The sequence below is a fragment of the Juglans microcarpa x Juglans regia genome, chromosome 3D (assembly GCF_004785595.1).
Source record: "Juglans microcarpa x Juglans regia isolate MS1-56 chromosome 3D, Jm3101_v1.0, whole genome shotgun sequence".
Taxonomy (NCBI): domain Eukaryota; kingdom Viridiplantae; phylum Streptophyta; class Magnoliopsida; order Fagales; family Juglandaceae; genus Juglans; species Juglans microcarpa x Juglans regia.
This window is the reverse complement of record NC_054598.1, coordinates 38,768,302-38,785,453: the sequence shown is the minus strand read 5'-3', so window position 1 is coordinate 38,785,453 and position 17,152 is coordinate 38,768,302. Positions and strand designations below refer to the sequence as shown.

At 37.3% G+C, this 17,152-nt stretch overlaps 1 protein-coding gene across 1 annotated transcript; it reads right to left on the bottom strand.

The window, feature by feature from the left end:
- Window positions 1-4,463: 4,463 nt before the first annotated feature.
- LOC121255315 lies at window positions 4,464-5,770 on the bottom strand. The gene is made up of 2 exons (XM_041155577.1): window positions 4,710-5,770; window positions 4,464-4,527 (listed from the first exon to the last, which is right to left on the bottom strand). Exons 1-2 carry the CDS (start codon window positions 5,768-5,770, stop codon window positions 4,464-4,466), a joined length of 1,125 nt encoding a protein of 374 aa, XP_041011511.1.
- Between the last annotated feature and the right edge of the window lie 11,382 nt (window positions 5,771-17,152).

The following is a 17,152-nucleotide window of genomic DNA, read 5'->3' as shown; positions in this document are numbered from 1 at the left end:
TTAATTCCTCAAACTCAAAATTCTCATTATTCTCACCATACCAACATCACTTTCTAAACTCATCAATATCCGGCTTCGACTAAACATTTAATTCTAATTTATTTACGGAAGAGATCTTACTATAATTTATAATACAAAGTAACATAACTAAAATAAATTCATTATAATTAGAAATTCATACTTTTGTTTAAATAATAATAAATCAAAGATATTCTTTTAAAAAGGATATGTTAAAATATTCTTTTTAAGTGTTACTTATCAATCTACTCATTAACTATTCCAATAGAATATAAGCCCTAGAAAAAAATACCCATTTACAAAATAAATTCATGTGTCTACGCCTAAATAAAACATACTTTACAACCCACGCAATATACTCATGATTTCAAATCCGAAGTACATAACATAAACTTAATTAAGCTAACACCCTAACACTAACCTTGGAGGCGTACTATACGAGGACAGAAAATAAAAACAAAACAATATTATTTCCTACTATTAAGTTAACATAATTTACGTTTACATTCGTATATATATATATATACATATATATATATATATTTACACCAGAAAAATTGGTTACATCCGCATATATATACACACATATATATATCTATTTACACCAGAAAAATAAATTTACGTATACATCTACCTATATATATATATATGTAAGTACACAAAAATTTATTACTTCACACAGTGCGGCGGAAGCACTTACGGAGAGGTGGAGGAGCACGACGGGGTGGAGCTGGGGCTGGCTACGGCGGACGAGGGTGGCGCTTGGTCACTAGCTGCGAGGGCAAGAGAAAGAAATGAGAGAGAGACACACGGTGAGAGGACGAGGGAAAGGTGGCGACTCGTTGGCTGGCTGTTGCTCTGCTTTTCGGAGATGCACTGGGATAGGGCTTACACGATGAGGATGGTGGTGCACGGCTTGAGGAGTGTATTTCGTGTGACTGTGGAGGTGATGACCGAACGGTTTGGGAGGCTGCGGCGCAAAAAGAACAAAGGAAGAGTAATTAGGGTTGAGAAAAACTTAATCTATATATTGGCTATAATTAGAAAACAGAATACTTAAAACCAAGGGAAGGAAACGTGCATGAAGAAAAAGGAAAGATGGTGTTATTTGTGTGACGGAAATGAGAGGCGTGAAACACGTACGTGAGTGAAGCAAAGAGCCGGGTTTTACATCCTCCCCCCCTTAGAGAAATTCCGTCCTCGGAATTTATTATATATTGTCAAAATTTCCATCGAAAAGCCGTGGGTACTTATCTCGCATTTCTTCCTCCAACTCCCAAGAAGCTTCACTAATAGCATGATTTTTCCACAACACTTTAACAAAAGGGATAGTTCGAGTCCGTAGCACTTGCTCTTTCCTTTCCAAAATCCGAACTGGTTCTTCCGCATAGGTCATATCCTCCTGAATCTGAAGTGGTTCATAGTCAATAACGTGCGTCGGGTCAGGAACATATTTCCTCAACATGGATATATGAAAAACATTATGGACTCCCGCAAGTGCTGGTGGAAGTGCTACTCTGTAAGCCACTGGTCCAATCCGGTCAAGAGTCTCAAATGGCCCAATATATCTTGGGCTTAACTTGCCCTTCCTTCCAAATCTCATAATTCCTTTCGTCGGTGCTATTCGCAAAAATACTTTATCTCCAACCTCAAATTCCAATTGGCGGCGACGCTTGTCTGCATAACTCTTTTGTCGGCTTTGAGCTGCTTTCATTCTTGCCCGAACGATATCTATCTTCTCTGTTGTCTGCTGAATAATCTCTGGTCCCAAAAGTTTCCTTTCACCGACTTCATCCCAATACAATGGAGATCTACACTTTCTACCATACAAAACTTCATAGGGTGCCATTCCAATGCTAGCCTGGAAACTATTATTATAGGCAAACTCGACCAATGGTAAATGTTGCATCCAAGTTCCCTTAAAATCCATCACACATGCCCTCAACATGTCTTCCAAGATTTGAATAGTTCTTTCTGACTGACCATCTGTCTGAGGGTGAAATGCAGTACTGAAACTTAACTTAGTACCCATTGCCTCCTGTAAGCTTCGCCAGAACTTTGAGGTGAAACGAGGGTCTCTATCCGACACAATGGATACCGGTACCCCATGCAACCTCACTATCTCTCGCACATACAACTCAGCTAGTTTGTCCAATTTATAAGAGACTTTAATGGGTATAAAATGAGCAGCTTTTGTTAAGCGATCCACGATCACCCATATAGCATCTTGTCCGCTCAAAACTCTCGGTAGGCCTGTCACAAAGTCCATGGTGATATGCTCCCACTTCCACTCTGGGATCTGGAGTGGTTGTAATAATCCTGCTGGTCTCTGATGCTCCGCCTTCACCTGTTGGCAAGTTAGACACTGTTCTACAAATTTTGCAATTTCCCTTTTCATACCATTCCACCAAAAAGACTCTTTCAAGTCCCGATACATCTTGGTACTCCCTGGGTGAACTGTGTATAAGGAACGGTGTGCTTCTTCCAGAATTAACCTTTTCAGTTCTTCATTAGCTGGCAAGCATTATCTACCTCTAAATCTTAAAACTCCATCCTCGGAAACGCTAAAGTCAGATCTGTCCCCGTTCCCGACTTCTTCCACTAGCTTCACCAACCCTAAATCCACCTTCTGAGCAGTTTTGATTCTATCAATTAAGGTTGGTTGAACTCTCAAATTGGCCAAGAAAGTACTTGTATCACTAGTGATAACCTCAATACCGGCTCTTTCTAGGTCCATTAACAACCTATGTTGAGTGGTAAGGGCTGCAACTGCTGGTCCCACAGACTTCCTACTTAAAGCGTCGGCTACAACATTAGCTTTGCCTGGGTGATAATTGATGGTGCAGTCATAATCCTTGATCAACTCGAGCCATCTCCTCTGCCTCATATTTAATTCCTTTTGGGTGAAGAAATATTTCAAACTCTTGTGATCTGTATAAATTTCGCACTTTTCCCCATACAGATAGTGTCTCCAAATCTTAAGTGCAAAAATGACTGCCGCAAGCTCCAGATCATGCGTGGGATAATTCTGCTCGTACGCTTTCAGTTGGCGTGAGGCGTATGCTATAACCTTCCCATGTTGCATCAGTACGCACCCCAAACCTAGCCTTGATGCATCGCTATAAACTACAAACCCCCCTCTAGCCGTGGGGACTGTTAACACTGGAGCTGTCACTAATCTCCGCTTCAACTCCTGGAAGCTTCCTTCACACTTTGTTGTCCATTCAAACTTATTATTCTTTCTGGTGAGTGCTGTGAGAGGAACTGCTATTTTGGCGAAACCATCAATGAATCGACGGTAATAACCCGCCAATCCCAAGAAACTTCTAACCTCATGCACATTCCTCGGCGTCGGCCAATTAACCACTGCCTCAACTTTTCCCGAGTCCACTGAAATGCCATCTTTCGAAACTACATGCCCCAGAAATGCGATTGAATTAAGCCAAAATTCGCACTTCTTCAACTTAGCAAACAACTTTTTATCTCTGAGTGTCCCAAGTACTAGCCTCAAATGTTCCTCATGCTCAGATTTGCTTTTGGAGTATACCAATATATCATCAATAAAAACAACTACAAACTTATCCAAAAATTCATGGAACACCCTGTTCATCAAATCCATGAATACTGCTGGGGCATTAGTCAGGCCGAAAGGCATGACCAAAAACTCATAATGGCCATAACGAGTCCTGAAAGCCGTCTTAGCTACGTCCTCTGCTCTGATCTTCAGTTGATGGTAACCCGATCGAAGATCAATCTTTGAAAATACCTGAGCGCCCTGGAGCTGATCAAACAAATCCTCTATACGGGGTAGCGGGTACTTATTCTTTATGGTCACACGATTAAGTTCCCTGTAGTCAATACACATCCTCATCGATCCATCCTTCTTCTTCACAAAGAGGACTGGAGCTCCCCAAGGTGATACACTGGGCCTGATAAAACCCTTATCCAACAGGTCTTGTAATTGTTCCTTGAGTTCCACTAACTCCGACGGTGCCATCCGATAAGGTGCTTTTGAAAGGGGTGTCGTGCCTGGAACTAGTTCGATAGTAAACTCTACTTCCCGCTCGGGCGGGAGTCCAGGTAAATCTTCTGGGAAAACCTCTGGATATTCTCTCACCACAGGTATCTGCCCTAACTTCAACTCCTCTTCTGATGTTTCTACCACGCAGGCTAAGAATCCCTGACAACCATCTCGTAACAATTTCCCAACTTGAACAGCAGATATGACGGGTGGATGCATTCTCACCTTTGAACCTGTGAATCGAAATTCACTTTCTTTTGGGGGCCTAAATATCACTTCCTTTTTAAAACAGTCTATGCTGGCGTGGTAGAAAGCCAACCAATCCATACCCAAAATTACATCAAACCCAATCATGTTAAACACTATCAAATCTGCTGGCATCAATCTTCCCTCAATTGATAAAGGACACCCTGGTAGAAACTCGTCACAGACTACTGAATTTCCTGTTGGGGTCGCAACCACTAACTTGGACTTTAACTTTCCGGTTTCTAAGGTGCAAAATCGAGCATAAGTCATGGAAATAAACGAATGTGTCGCTCCCGAATCAAATAACACAGTGGCATTATTAGAAAACAAAGAAAGAGTACCTGTGATCACAATCAACATCATTTATGAACTAAAATTTCCAAATCTTAACCTCAATTCACAAATTAATATCTTAAAACATAACACAGAAGTCATACCCGTGATCACATCATTCCTATCCTCAGCCTCTCCAGGTGTCAGAGCAAAAACCCTTGCAGGCGCAGTAGTGCGCTGGATGTTGCCTCGCGCTGTCCCTTCTGTCCTAGGTGGTGGTGGTGGCCTGTTGCTATCCAAATGCAAAGGGCAATCCCTAAGATAATGTCCCGATTTGCCACAACGGTAGCATAGTCCCGCTTCCTTCCTGCATACTCCAGCATGTACTCGGTTGCAAGTTCTACATTGATATGCTTGTTGGGTGCCCTGAATCATCCTTTTTCCCGAGCCACTACCATCATTTCTCTTTTTCCACGATCCTTGGTCCATACCAGAATGAGGCCCCGATGAAATAGTCCTCTTCCTCTGATCCTGCAATGCAGCGCTCCTTTGAAGGCTTCGCTCAAAAACGGTGGCCTTATCTACCAATTCTGAGAAATTCCGAATCTGGAAACCCACTACCCGTTCATAAAGTTTTTCATTTAGTCCTTGTTCGAATTTGCGCGCTTTCTTTTCTTCGTCAGGAATCAGATACGCAGCAAAACGGGATAATTCAATGAATTTAGCTGCATATTGGTGCACCGTCATGGATCCCTGCACCAGAGTGGCAAATTCCATTGCCTTGTCCTCTCGAGCCGAGCTTGGGAAAAATCGCTCAAGAAAAATTTGCTTAAAATGTGGCCAACTGACTATTTCTGTCCCCCCTGCTTCTCGGATAGTTCTTTCTGAGATCCACCATCTTTTTGCCTCACCGGTCAGTTTGAATGTTGCATATGCCACCTTTTGTTCATCCGTGCAGGTTAACACCCGTAATATCTCTTCAACATCTTGCACCCAATCTTCAGCTAGAGTGGGTTCGCCTTTGCCATCAAATGAAGGGGGGTGCATCCGATTGAACTGTTCTATGTTACCACCACCTTCATTAAAGTTGCGTTGGCGACCCACGGGATTTTGCGTGAGATCATCTATTAACTGATGAGCTGCTGCTCGTAACACTTCAGAAGCACTCGGGTTTGCTCCCCTTTCGTTCTCGTTCACGTTCAAATCCGACATACTTCGTTCTCGACGACGAGGTGGCATCCTGTAATAAAGAGAAAAGAAGTACGCGCAACAGTAATAATGATTAATCTCCAAAGTCCAAAACGTTAACGCCATCAAAACTATTTAATAAAAGTCACCAAAATCAAACCAAACCACAAACAACATGAATTTAACTCATATACCAACAAAATCCTATACATCAAAATCATTCCTAAAGTTTGTAAATTTTAAAACCTCGAATACCTATGATATTCTTCCTTATAGCCCGCTCCACTATCACATCCAATCTGAAAATGATTTCTTAAAGCCTATCCATACTCCATAATCTTATACCCTTTAGTCTGCAGGACCTCAAACCTAGAATATCCCCATGATCATGTCTTAGTTTTCAAATTTCTATACATCAAATATGAAAATACTTCCTAAACCGAATAGATATCCAAAACCACAATCCATAAAGTCTGCAGAATCTCAAACCTGGCTCTGATACCAATTGTAACGCCCCGTTCCCGAGGGTCCGGGGAGTTAACTCATGTCACCTAAAATCAACTCCATTTATGAGTTTAAAATAAACCAGAGTCTCCATAACATATTAAGCTATTTGTTCAACACAAATATCCATGTTCCTACGTAAGGGCACATCAATGGTGTCTCGTCGTTATACATAACTTTTTCACAAAACTAGAAATATTCATTACTCAACATACCAAAGTCACATGAAATATCAATACTACCAAAAAAAAAGTCATTCTCCAAAAGTCATTGCACCCTAAGGCAATTAGTCTTCTATGATCCACAAAACTTGCAAATACTCCCTATTCCTGATTCTCAGCTGTAGCATCAAAATTATCTGAAACATATTATGAAGACAGGGGTGAGTTATCAACAACTCAGTAAGCAGAGAACATATACTAGTATGTAAACATGAGCCTTTTCAGAAAGTTCAGTATGCAGAAACAAAGACATTTTATTTTTATTTTTATTTTTTATTTTTTTTTTATTATGCAGATCTCATAAAAACATGTTATCAGAAACTCAGATCGACTTTTCAATCTTTTCATACTCAAAATCAACAATTCAATTTCATATTCAAAAACACTTTGGCATAACATAACTGAACATTTTCATCTTATCATATCATATCCTATACCATGTTTAACCCCCGTGGTAGGGTTGTGCTATCCCCGGTGGCCAAACCAGGCAGTATCATGTGGTGAAACTTCCCCTTTTTCAATCTCGGAGCCCCGAGTGTGCACACAGGAAAGAACACGTAAAAAGACCACTTTGTTTCCAAAGTGGGTGCACTCATATCATATCATGGTGGTACCAACCATATCACGTGAACAGTATCCTCATATCAGAACCATATTCAGAATAGATAAGTATGCCAAAGTTTTATCGTATCCATATCATATCAAAACACGTGCGAAGCATATTCATATCATTTCTATTTGATCAAAAACAGATCCAAATCATTTCATATCACATGCATAAAATTTTCAATGATATCATATTCGCTCTTTTGCAAATTTCAGAAACATGTCAAATATTGCTCATGTCCACACATTTCATGTCAAAAACATTTCTTTTCTCTTTCATACGTATCTCATGAGGGAATGCAAAACATATACTGAGGTTGTTTTCACTTTTTCTTTTTAAAACAACATGCACATTTTTACAAATCAATCTCAGTTCATTTCCTTTTTGGCAAATCTAGCATAGGAACCCCGTTTACCTGGACTTCTTAGCTTTTCGAAAATTTCCTCAACAATGCCGAACAAAAATTAATCGTCACCTATAAGATAATCACGTAAATTTCCATAAGTCTCTAATAAATCTCGTATTTCGATATTCAAGCCTACAACTTCTAAAATAGCCTATTTTTAATTCCTCAAACTCAAAATTCTCATTATTCTCACCATACCAACATCACTTTCTAAACTCATCAATATCCGGCTTCGACTAAACATTTAATTCTAATTTATTTACGGAAGAGATCTTACTATAATTTATAATACAAAGTAACATAACTAAAATAAATTCATTATAATTAGAAATTCATACTTTTGTTTAAATAATAATAAATCAAAGATATTCTTTTAAAAAGGATATGTTAAAATATTCTTTTTAAGTGTTACTTATCAATCTACTCATTAACTATTCCAATAGAATATAAGCCCTAGAAAAAATACCCATTTACAAAATAAATTCATGTGTCTACGCCTAAATAAAACATACTTTACAACCCACGCAATATACTCATGATTTCAAATCCGAAGTACATAACATAAACTTAATTAAGCTAACACCCTAACACTAACCTTGGAGGCGTACTATACGAGGACAGAAAATAAAAACAAAACAATATTATTTCCTACTATTAAGTTAACATAATTTACGTTTACATTCGTATATATATATATATACATATATATATATATTTACACCAGAAAAATTGGTTACATCCGCATATATATACACACATATATATATCTATTTACACCAGAAAAATAAATTTACGTATACATCTACCTATATATATATATATGTAAGTACACAAAAATTTATTACTTCACACAGTGCGGCGGAAGCACTTACGGAGAGGTGGAGGAGCACGACGGGGTGGAGCTGGGGCTGGCTACGGCGGACGAGGGTGGCGCTTGGTCACTAGCTGCGAGGGCAAGAGAAAGAAATGAGAGAGAGACACACGGTGAGAGGACGAGGGAAAGGTGGCGACTCGTTGGCTGGCTGTTGCTCTGCTTTTCGGAGATGCACTGGGATAGGGCTTACACGATGAGGATGGTGGTGCACGGCTTGAGGAGTGTATTTCGTGTGACTGTGGAGGTGATGACCGAACGGTTTGGGAGGCTGCGGCGCAAAAAGAACAAAGGAAGAGTAATTAGGGTTGAGAAAAACTTAATCTATATATTGGCTATAATTAGAAAACAGAATACTTAAAACCAAGGGAAGGAAACGTGCATGAAGAAAAAGGAAAGATGGTGTTATTTGTGTGACGGAAATGAGAGGCGTGAAACACGTACGTGAGTGAAGCAAAGAGCCGGGTTTTACACAAGGCATTGTATGGAAATTCCCAACTAGTAAAAGTGAGGAAACCATATGCATCGAGTGTATTGAACAGGGTAATTTCTATGGAGTGCAACTTCTTCAATGGGGTCTCGATCACTCCACCTCACTACTCAGCCTATCCAAGCTCCCAATCTCTACCGAAACTCTCAAGACTCATACAAAAGTTGAAGCCTTTGGTCTAATGGCCAACGACTTGAAGACTCTACTTTCCAAGCGGAAGACCAAACTGCCTGCTAGTACCACAGAAGCAGCAGTTTTGACTATACAAGCAGCTTGGGGTGCTTTTCTGAAAAAAAGAAAAGAAAAAAAATAAGCCAAGTCGGTGTTTCAAGACTGCTTCAATTGTATGACGTTTCGGAGGTCTTCATCTTATAAAGATGCGTTTGAAAATATGTATGTGCTTACCCACTGAATTCCTGTGATGGAGTGATCCGTTTGTTTGGATTCTGAATGCATGGTATTCGTAGAATTAGGAATAACGAACTTGTTCTCAAGCTTCTTATTATAATAAGGTATTCCTATGTCATAAATGAAGATTTTTCAATAAAATTAGAATCCTCTTAATTCTTCTTTTTTATTTATTTGTTTATTTTTAAATAAATAGTTGAGAACTTGTTTCTGTATAAAACTGTTTGACACCACATATCACTTGCTGATCATTGTATGTTTTAGTTTTCCCATCATTAATTAATCTTGTATTTCGTCCCCCAAAACTTTTCAGAATGCATGATGCATGCTCACTTTCCAGAGAATGAAACAAGTTATGGAATTACTCTTCATGATTTTGATGAGCTCGAGTTTCCTCGACGGTACTGGCGGTGGCGAGTAATTAGAGCCACTGATATTTCATCCATGATCTTTTTCCTCCCTTGCATGCTCACAAGGTAATCAAGAAACAGAATAACAAATCTATGTGATAGAGGCGTCTAACCCAACTCAGAAATGAGTTTGAGATGAAAGACTTAGGTGCTGCAAAGAAGATTTTGGGGATGGAGATCCACAGAGATAGGAAAGCTGGAAAGTTGTACTTGTTCCAGAGAAAGTACATTGAGAAAGTTCTTCAGAGATTTGGAATGTCTGATTCCAAACCAGTAAGTACACTACTTACTACACACTTTAAACTTTTAGCTTCCCTATCTCCTAAGACAGACGAGGAGGAACGGTTCATGGCTAGTGTTGCTTATTTCAGTACAGTTGGCAGTATAATGTATGCAATGGTTTGCACTCGTCCAGACATTTCACAGGCAGTGAGCGTTGTGAGCAGGTATATCGCTAATCCAGGTAAGACTCATTGGCAGGCTGTGAAATGGATACTCAGGTATTTGAGAGGAACTTTGGACTTTGGCTTAATATTTGATAGAGATGTTGATTTCAATTCCAGAGTTATTGGTTATGTTGATTCTGATTATGCTAGGGACTTAGATAAAAGAAGTTCATTGACAGGTTATGTTTTCACTTTGTGCGGGTCTGCTATCAGTTGGAAAGCAACACTGCAATCCATTGTTACTTTATCAACTACAGAGGCAGAGTACATGCCAGTAGCAAAGGCTGTTAAGGAGGCCATTTGGTTGAAAGGCTTGATTAGTGATGAGATTTCAGTATTATGTGACAGTTAGAGTGCCATACATTTGACCAAAAATCAAATGTATCATGAGAGAACGAAGCACATTGATGCCAGGTATCATTTTCTCAGAGAGATTGTTATAGAGGGTGTTATAGAGATTCTGAAGATTCCTACTACTGAGAATCTAGCAGATATGATGACAAGTTCAAACTCTGTTTGGACTTGATTGGTGTTCGGGGTTTGTGATTCCCTTGGGGGATTTGGTGGAGGGGGTCGGTTCTGTGGTCATAGGTTTTTTGTGTTAGGCTTGGTAAAATTCAGGCCAAGGTGGAGATTTGTTAAGAGGTGGCTTGAATCTAGTTGAAATAGCGCCTCTGGGGTATGTTTGCTCGAGCGGTGGTTCTTCAGCTCGAGCAAAATGCAAGTTCGAGAGTTTGCTCGACATCGCTTGACATTCAGCTCTAGCGAAATGCAAGTCTGAGAGTTCGCTCGATACCGCTCGACTGTTTGTTCGAGCGGTATACAAGTCCAAGACTTCGCTTGACATTCGCTCAACAGTCAGCTTGAGCAAAATGCCAAAACCCTACGTTCGCTCGACAGTTTGCTCGAGCCAATGTTCTCAAATTTGAATATGCACTGTTTTCTATAAATAGCAAGCTGCGCCATTTGTTTTATAACACTTCAGTCATTTTTGTTTTTACAAAGAGAGTGTTTCTTTGAGAGAGATTTGAGAGCTAGAGAGTTAACTTCTTTGAGAAAGAATTTTTGTATTAATTCTCCTGTACTCCATCATTGTTGTTAGTGAAATCTCTGATACCGATCCCACCAATGGACGTAGGCTCACATTGAGCTGAACCGCTTAAATCTTAGTGTTTTGTATGTGATTGTTAGTATTTTTCGTTTGTTTATTTCTGCGGTTATACTTCAAGCTAGTCTTCGATATCCAGTTATTCCCAACATGATCCATGGCACTAAACATTTTATTGCAGAATGGTTTCTCTTATTGCAGATTTGACAAATCACCACTCCATCTTTACTCCTAGATTTTTTAGAATCTATTACAGATTGTGGAGGTAAAGAGGATGAGCTCTTTGTTCTTGATTGATTTCCTTGGTTAAAGTCGCGACCTTAGGAGTTGAATGACTGATGTCCCTTCTTGTTCTTGTTTGTACGTTGGCCATAGAAAGCCATTTGAGATGGGGGTTGAACATCCAACTAATACCTATCAGTGTAACCCTCTTAAGAGAGTAACAAGTTCAGCATATGATGGAATTGGAGGATAAAGCATGGTTGCAGTAAATATGTCATACTCCTTGCCTAGTCCATTAAGAAGCCACCCAGACTTCTTTTGATCAGAAACTGGTCTTCTAATGGCAGCAAGCTCATCACATACTGTTTTAAAGCGCCGCAAGTATGTTGATAAAGTGTCAGTACCTCTTGTGATAGAAGTTAGTCTTTGCTTCAATGCAAGCCCACAATCTGATGAAACACGGGAAAATGAATGAACCAGCGCATGCCAAACCTCATCAGCAGTGTTGAGGCCAACGACGATGCCAATAACATCTTCTTAAAGGGCGGCTGTAAGCCAACCTTTGACAAGGTGATCTGTCCGCCGCCATGTAACAAATGCATGATTAGATTGTTTAGAGCAATCCACAGTGATAGTCTCTAGTGGTGAGAGTGTGTCACCATTGATAAAGTCTTGGAGATCATAGCTCTCAAAGATATTAAGCATTTGTGTCTTCCATAGAAGGAAGTTGGAAGATGAAAGCCTAATGGAGACAAAACTACCTATAGTCTGAGTAGCGGGATATGGATACTCAGTCATGGACTCAGAAGAATTTGCCATTGGGTTGAACAAGATGCTCTCTAACTCACGAAGGGTTCTCTGATACTATAGAGACTTTTTGAGAGAAAAGCTATCTCAAGGTTGAGATAGAGAGTATTGTGATATTTCTTATATACTGTAGGTTACAAAAAAATGTATGTTTATAATTACAAGCCTATAATTACAAGACAGAGTAATTAAATCATTGATTTAAGCTGTCAAATTTTCCTTTAATTCCTACGATCATATTGTTCCTTGATTTGCTTTTCCTTAATTTCTTGAGTCCGATTGATTTCCTTATGCAACTGATTGTTATAATTAGCGTCAGTTTGGGAGAAAAGAAAGATATATTGATTAGTACTGATCATCAGCTGCAAATAACAAAATAAAAGAATGAAGGAGGTGTTACTACAATGAGACCTATCGTTAAATGACATAACTAGCTAATTACCATGTCTGATCTATCTATATGGAAATTAATTAGGTGCGGTACTAATATCCATTTTTATGGAGTAATTATACTTTTCATCTGCTTAGAAAAATTAAAAATACATACTTTTTATCTTTAGATACTTAGACTTTTTTTTTTCTTTCTTTCTTGTTTTTTCTTTTCTGCTTTGTATCCTAAGCTACAAATTAAGGCTTCAATTTGCATATTGAATTATCTATATTTTTCAATTTGTACGCTCAATCTGTTAATATCTACCTATTAAGATTATCCAAATATTGATCATGTAGTATAATCTATACTTACCAGCTTACAAATCTTTGTTATGTACAAATTAACAATTTTGTACTTCGTTATGGACTGCATTACCACTGTGACATATTCAATAATTGTGAATGGAAAGCATGGTGAGTTGTTTCGACCAGAAAGAGGGATAAGGCAAGGAAATCCATTATCTCCTTACCTTTTCATTTTATGTGCCGAGAGATTTAGTGCTATGCTGAATCAGGTAGAGCAAAAGGGAGAGATTAAAGGTGTTGCTGCTGCAAGGGGTGGTTTGAGAATTAGCCATCTCCTTTTTGTTGATGATAGTGTGCTCTTCTGTAGCGTAACCCTTGAAGAGTGAAAAATGATACAAGGTTTGTAACAACTTTATGAGAAGGCTTCTGGACAGTGTTTGAATAGAGACAAAACTATTGTATTTTTAACTCCAATACTTGTGCTCAAATGAAGCAGTGTTAGTATGTGCTGTGAGGGTTTCAACGAACAACAATTATGGAAAATACTTGGGTCTTCCAACTATGGTTGGAAGGTCAAAGTATCAATCATTTAGAGCTATTAAAGAGAGGATTTGGGCTAAGATCTCAAGCCGGAAGAACAATTTTCTATCACAAGTAGGGAAAGAAGTAACGCTGAAAGTTGTTATTCAAGCAATCTCAATTTACACTATGAGTGTTTTTAAGTTATCAAAAAAGCTGTTAAAGGAGATTAACTAGATGATGGGGAAGTTTTGGTGGGGGTATAGTCAAAATCAGAAGAAGATCCAGTGGAAAAATTGGAGGAGTATTGGGAGTAAAAAATGAGTCAAAAGGGAGTGGTGGTTTGGGTTTTAAGGACTTCGAATCTTTTAATAGGACTTTGAATCTTTTAATAAAGCTATGTTGTCAAAGCGAATATGGAGGTTCCTGAATAACCCAAGTTCTCTTGTAGCAAAAATAATGAGGCAAAAGTATTATATAGTTGGTAATGTTTTGAATGCAAAAAAGGGTTCTAATTCTTCTATGATATGGAAGAGTTTATAGCCTCAATAGAATTAATAAAAGAAGGAAGTGTATGGAGAGTTAGTAATGGTAACAGTATCAGAATTTGGTATGATAGATGGGTTCCAAGACATGTTCCTTTCCAATCCACTATAACAATTCTGAGTAGTGATGCAACATTTTCTGAGTTGATTGATTAAGAGGAAGGCTGTTGGAAAAAAGATTTGACCTCATAGTTGCTTCAGGTGAATGAAATGGAGCTAATTTGCAAGATTCCAATAAGCAGAAAAAATGCTCAGAATAAATTGATATGGAGGTATACTGCAAATGGTAGATTCAGTGTGAGAAGTGCTTATTACTTACAACAAACTCTCAACAGACAAGCGAAGGGAGAGTGCTCTGGTGAAATTGTAGGTTTGATCAACTGGAAACAGATGTGGAGATTAAATAAACCAATGAAGATTAAACTGTTTGTGTAGAAGGTGCCCATGACTTACTACCTACTTTGCAGAATTTGGTTAAAGGAAGATGCTAGAATTTGATTTATGTGATATCTGCAAAAGGAAAGTAGAGACAGTGTCTCATGTATTGTGGAGTTGCCCTGTTGCAAGTGATGTTTGGGTTGAGTCTCTAAGTCCTGTAAACAAATGGACAAATTCAACCATAGATTTTTGTGTTTTATGATCAGATTTTATTGCTAATTTATTGGTGGATGACATTCAGTTGGTCTGTTTTATTATGAGAAGGATTTGGATAAGGAGGAATTATGTAGTTAATGGGAAAACTTTAGAGAGTCCTCATCAGGTGGTGATGGTAGCAAGCTCAGATAGAGATTTGTTCTTAAATTCCCTAATTAAAGAAGTGTATATCGCTGCTGATGAAGAAGGTGATAGAAGAGATGTAAGATGGAAAAAACCATGCTACAACTGGCTTAAAGCAAACTGAGATGCATCTGTTTGTACAAAACAGAATAAAGCGGGTTTAAGTATAATCATAAGGAATGATCAAGGAACTATCATGGCATGTGTAAGTGCAAATGTGAAACCTTGCGTGAAACCTGTGGTGGCAGAAGGCATGTCAATTAGAAGGGTAATGGAAGTTTGTGTTGATTTGGGATTTGCAAGGGTTGTGTTCGAAGATGATTCCCAGATTATTGTCAAGGCTGCAAACTGTGATGATGATTTAAGTTCAGATTATGGGACTTTAGTTCATGATGCTAGAGTAATGCTTTTGGAAAGAACTGGCTGGCAGGTTGCTTTTGTTTATAGAGAAGCAGATTGTGTTGCACATCATCTAACAAAAGTTGCTCTAGTGCATGAAGATGAACAAATTTGGATAGAAGATGGGCCAATGTAGATTATGTCTATTGTTTGTTTAGAATAGTCTATGTAATGTTGAAAGATTTCTGTCTGTGCATTTCACATCAATGGAAGTTCTATTTAAACAAAAAGAAAAAACAATCTTGTACTCTTTGAAGACTCATCTAATTAATACAGAAAACATCTAATTGCCTTTTGCAACTAAATTAAAAATAAAAATAAACTCGAAGAACAAAGATGATGCGGAAAATGTATTCTCTTATTTCTTTCAGAAAACTTAAAGCTTCGTTTATTTTTACAATTTCTTTCAATTTATCTCATCTAATCATTATAATTTTTTCAAATTTTCACGCAAAATAAAATAAATAATTTAACTTTTTCTAATTCTAAAACAAAAATAATACTAAAAAGATATATTCTAATAATATTTTATTCAACTTTTAATTTTAATCTCAACTCATTTTATCTCTGAAAACAAACGAGATGGAGATGGTAAGAATGTAAGTGATATAAGCATTCTTTTGCTTGGATATGGTAATAATGATCGATGTGCTTTTAAATGATTAGTTAGGCTACATTTGGACATTAAGATGAGTTAAATTGAGTTGTAAATAATAATATTTTATGAGTCTCATTAAGATGAGTTTAATTTTTTTAAATTGAGATATATTTAACTTTTTAGATTAAAATATATAAGATAGTTTGAGATAAATTTAATTTTTTTTATTTAAATTAAAAAAATAATAAGTCTCATTAATAATTAATTTAAAATAAATTTAATCTAATTAAATAACTAAACACAACCTTAAATTTCTAATCTATCCCCAATATGAATAGAGAATTGACTTTTGTGGCGCACAAGTAGTTAGTGTTTTACGGGTGTGGCTACTCTGCCGCCTTAAGTTGATCGTTGGGCCTACCGTCTAATGTAAATTTATATATATATATATATATTTTAATATATTTAAATATTTTAAAAAAATAAAAAAAAATTTAATACACTTAAAATTACTTTTTTAATCATTAAATAAAAAAAAAATTTACTAAGCAGTCACAATGAGTGAATAAAATAGTGTTTCTCGGTGTTTTATATTATCTATGAGTTAAAAAAAAAAAAAAAAGGTTAATTCCAAAAAACAATGTACGGTGACACCTCATCGATCGCTGGAGTCCAAAGTCAATTTACACCCGAGAGAGCATTAAATCATGAAAAATACTATTTTATCTCTTATTTTGACAGTTCAAAATGACTGCTTTTTTTTTTTTTTACTTAATAATTAAGAAAATTATTTAAAATATATTGGTGTATTTTTTTATATTTTTTTAAATATTTAAATATATTAAAAAAATTTAAAAAAAAATAAAAAAAAATACACTATCGGTCAAATGGCTACTCAGCCGTCCGACTCTGACATCATTAGTGCCTTAGTGGGCATGTCACCCATTTTCTCAGCATGTCAGTGATGTCACTATATTTTTATAAAATAGGAAATTATATTACTTAATTTTGTTTTGGAAGAGTGGTCCATCCACAGTGACAGAGCCCACGTGACAGGGGCCGGGTCGAACAGTGAATAGGGTTGTCAGATCAATACGAAGGTCTTCGTCAAATTTCATATTATTGTTGGACCCATCAGACAAATCCACGTAAACCTACTTTGGCTGCAAGTGCAATTTCCGTTAGTGCCCTTTTATTTTTTTTTTTCATGTTTTGCGCCGGATGTGGGACAAAGGTGTCTGATGAACAGTACTGTTTAATGGTAAAATTAGATTATTTTATAATTTTTATAAATATATTTAAACTCATCTTAATATCTAAATATATTTTAAACTCATTTTAAATAAATCTTATAAAATTTATTTAATTATCTCAACTCACTACTATTTAT

What these genes read in the sequence shown, in the direction of transcription:
- LOC121255315 (XM_041155577.1), bottom strand. Translation starts at nt 5,770, where the DNA reads ATGTCGGATTTGAACGTGAACGAGAACGAAAGGGGAGCAAACCCGAGT. An exon ending in ATCACGGGTATGACTTCTGT is followed by an intron (nt 4,528 to 4,709) that starts GTTATGTTTTAA and finishes TTTGCACCTTAG; the next exon opens with AAACCGGAAAGTTAAAGTCC.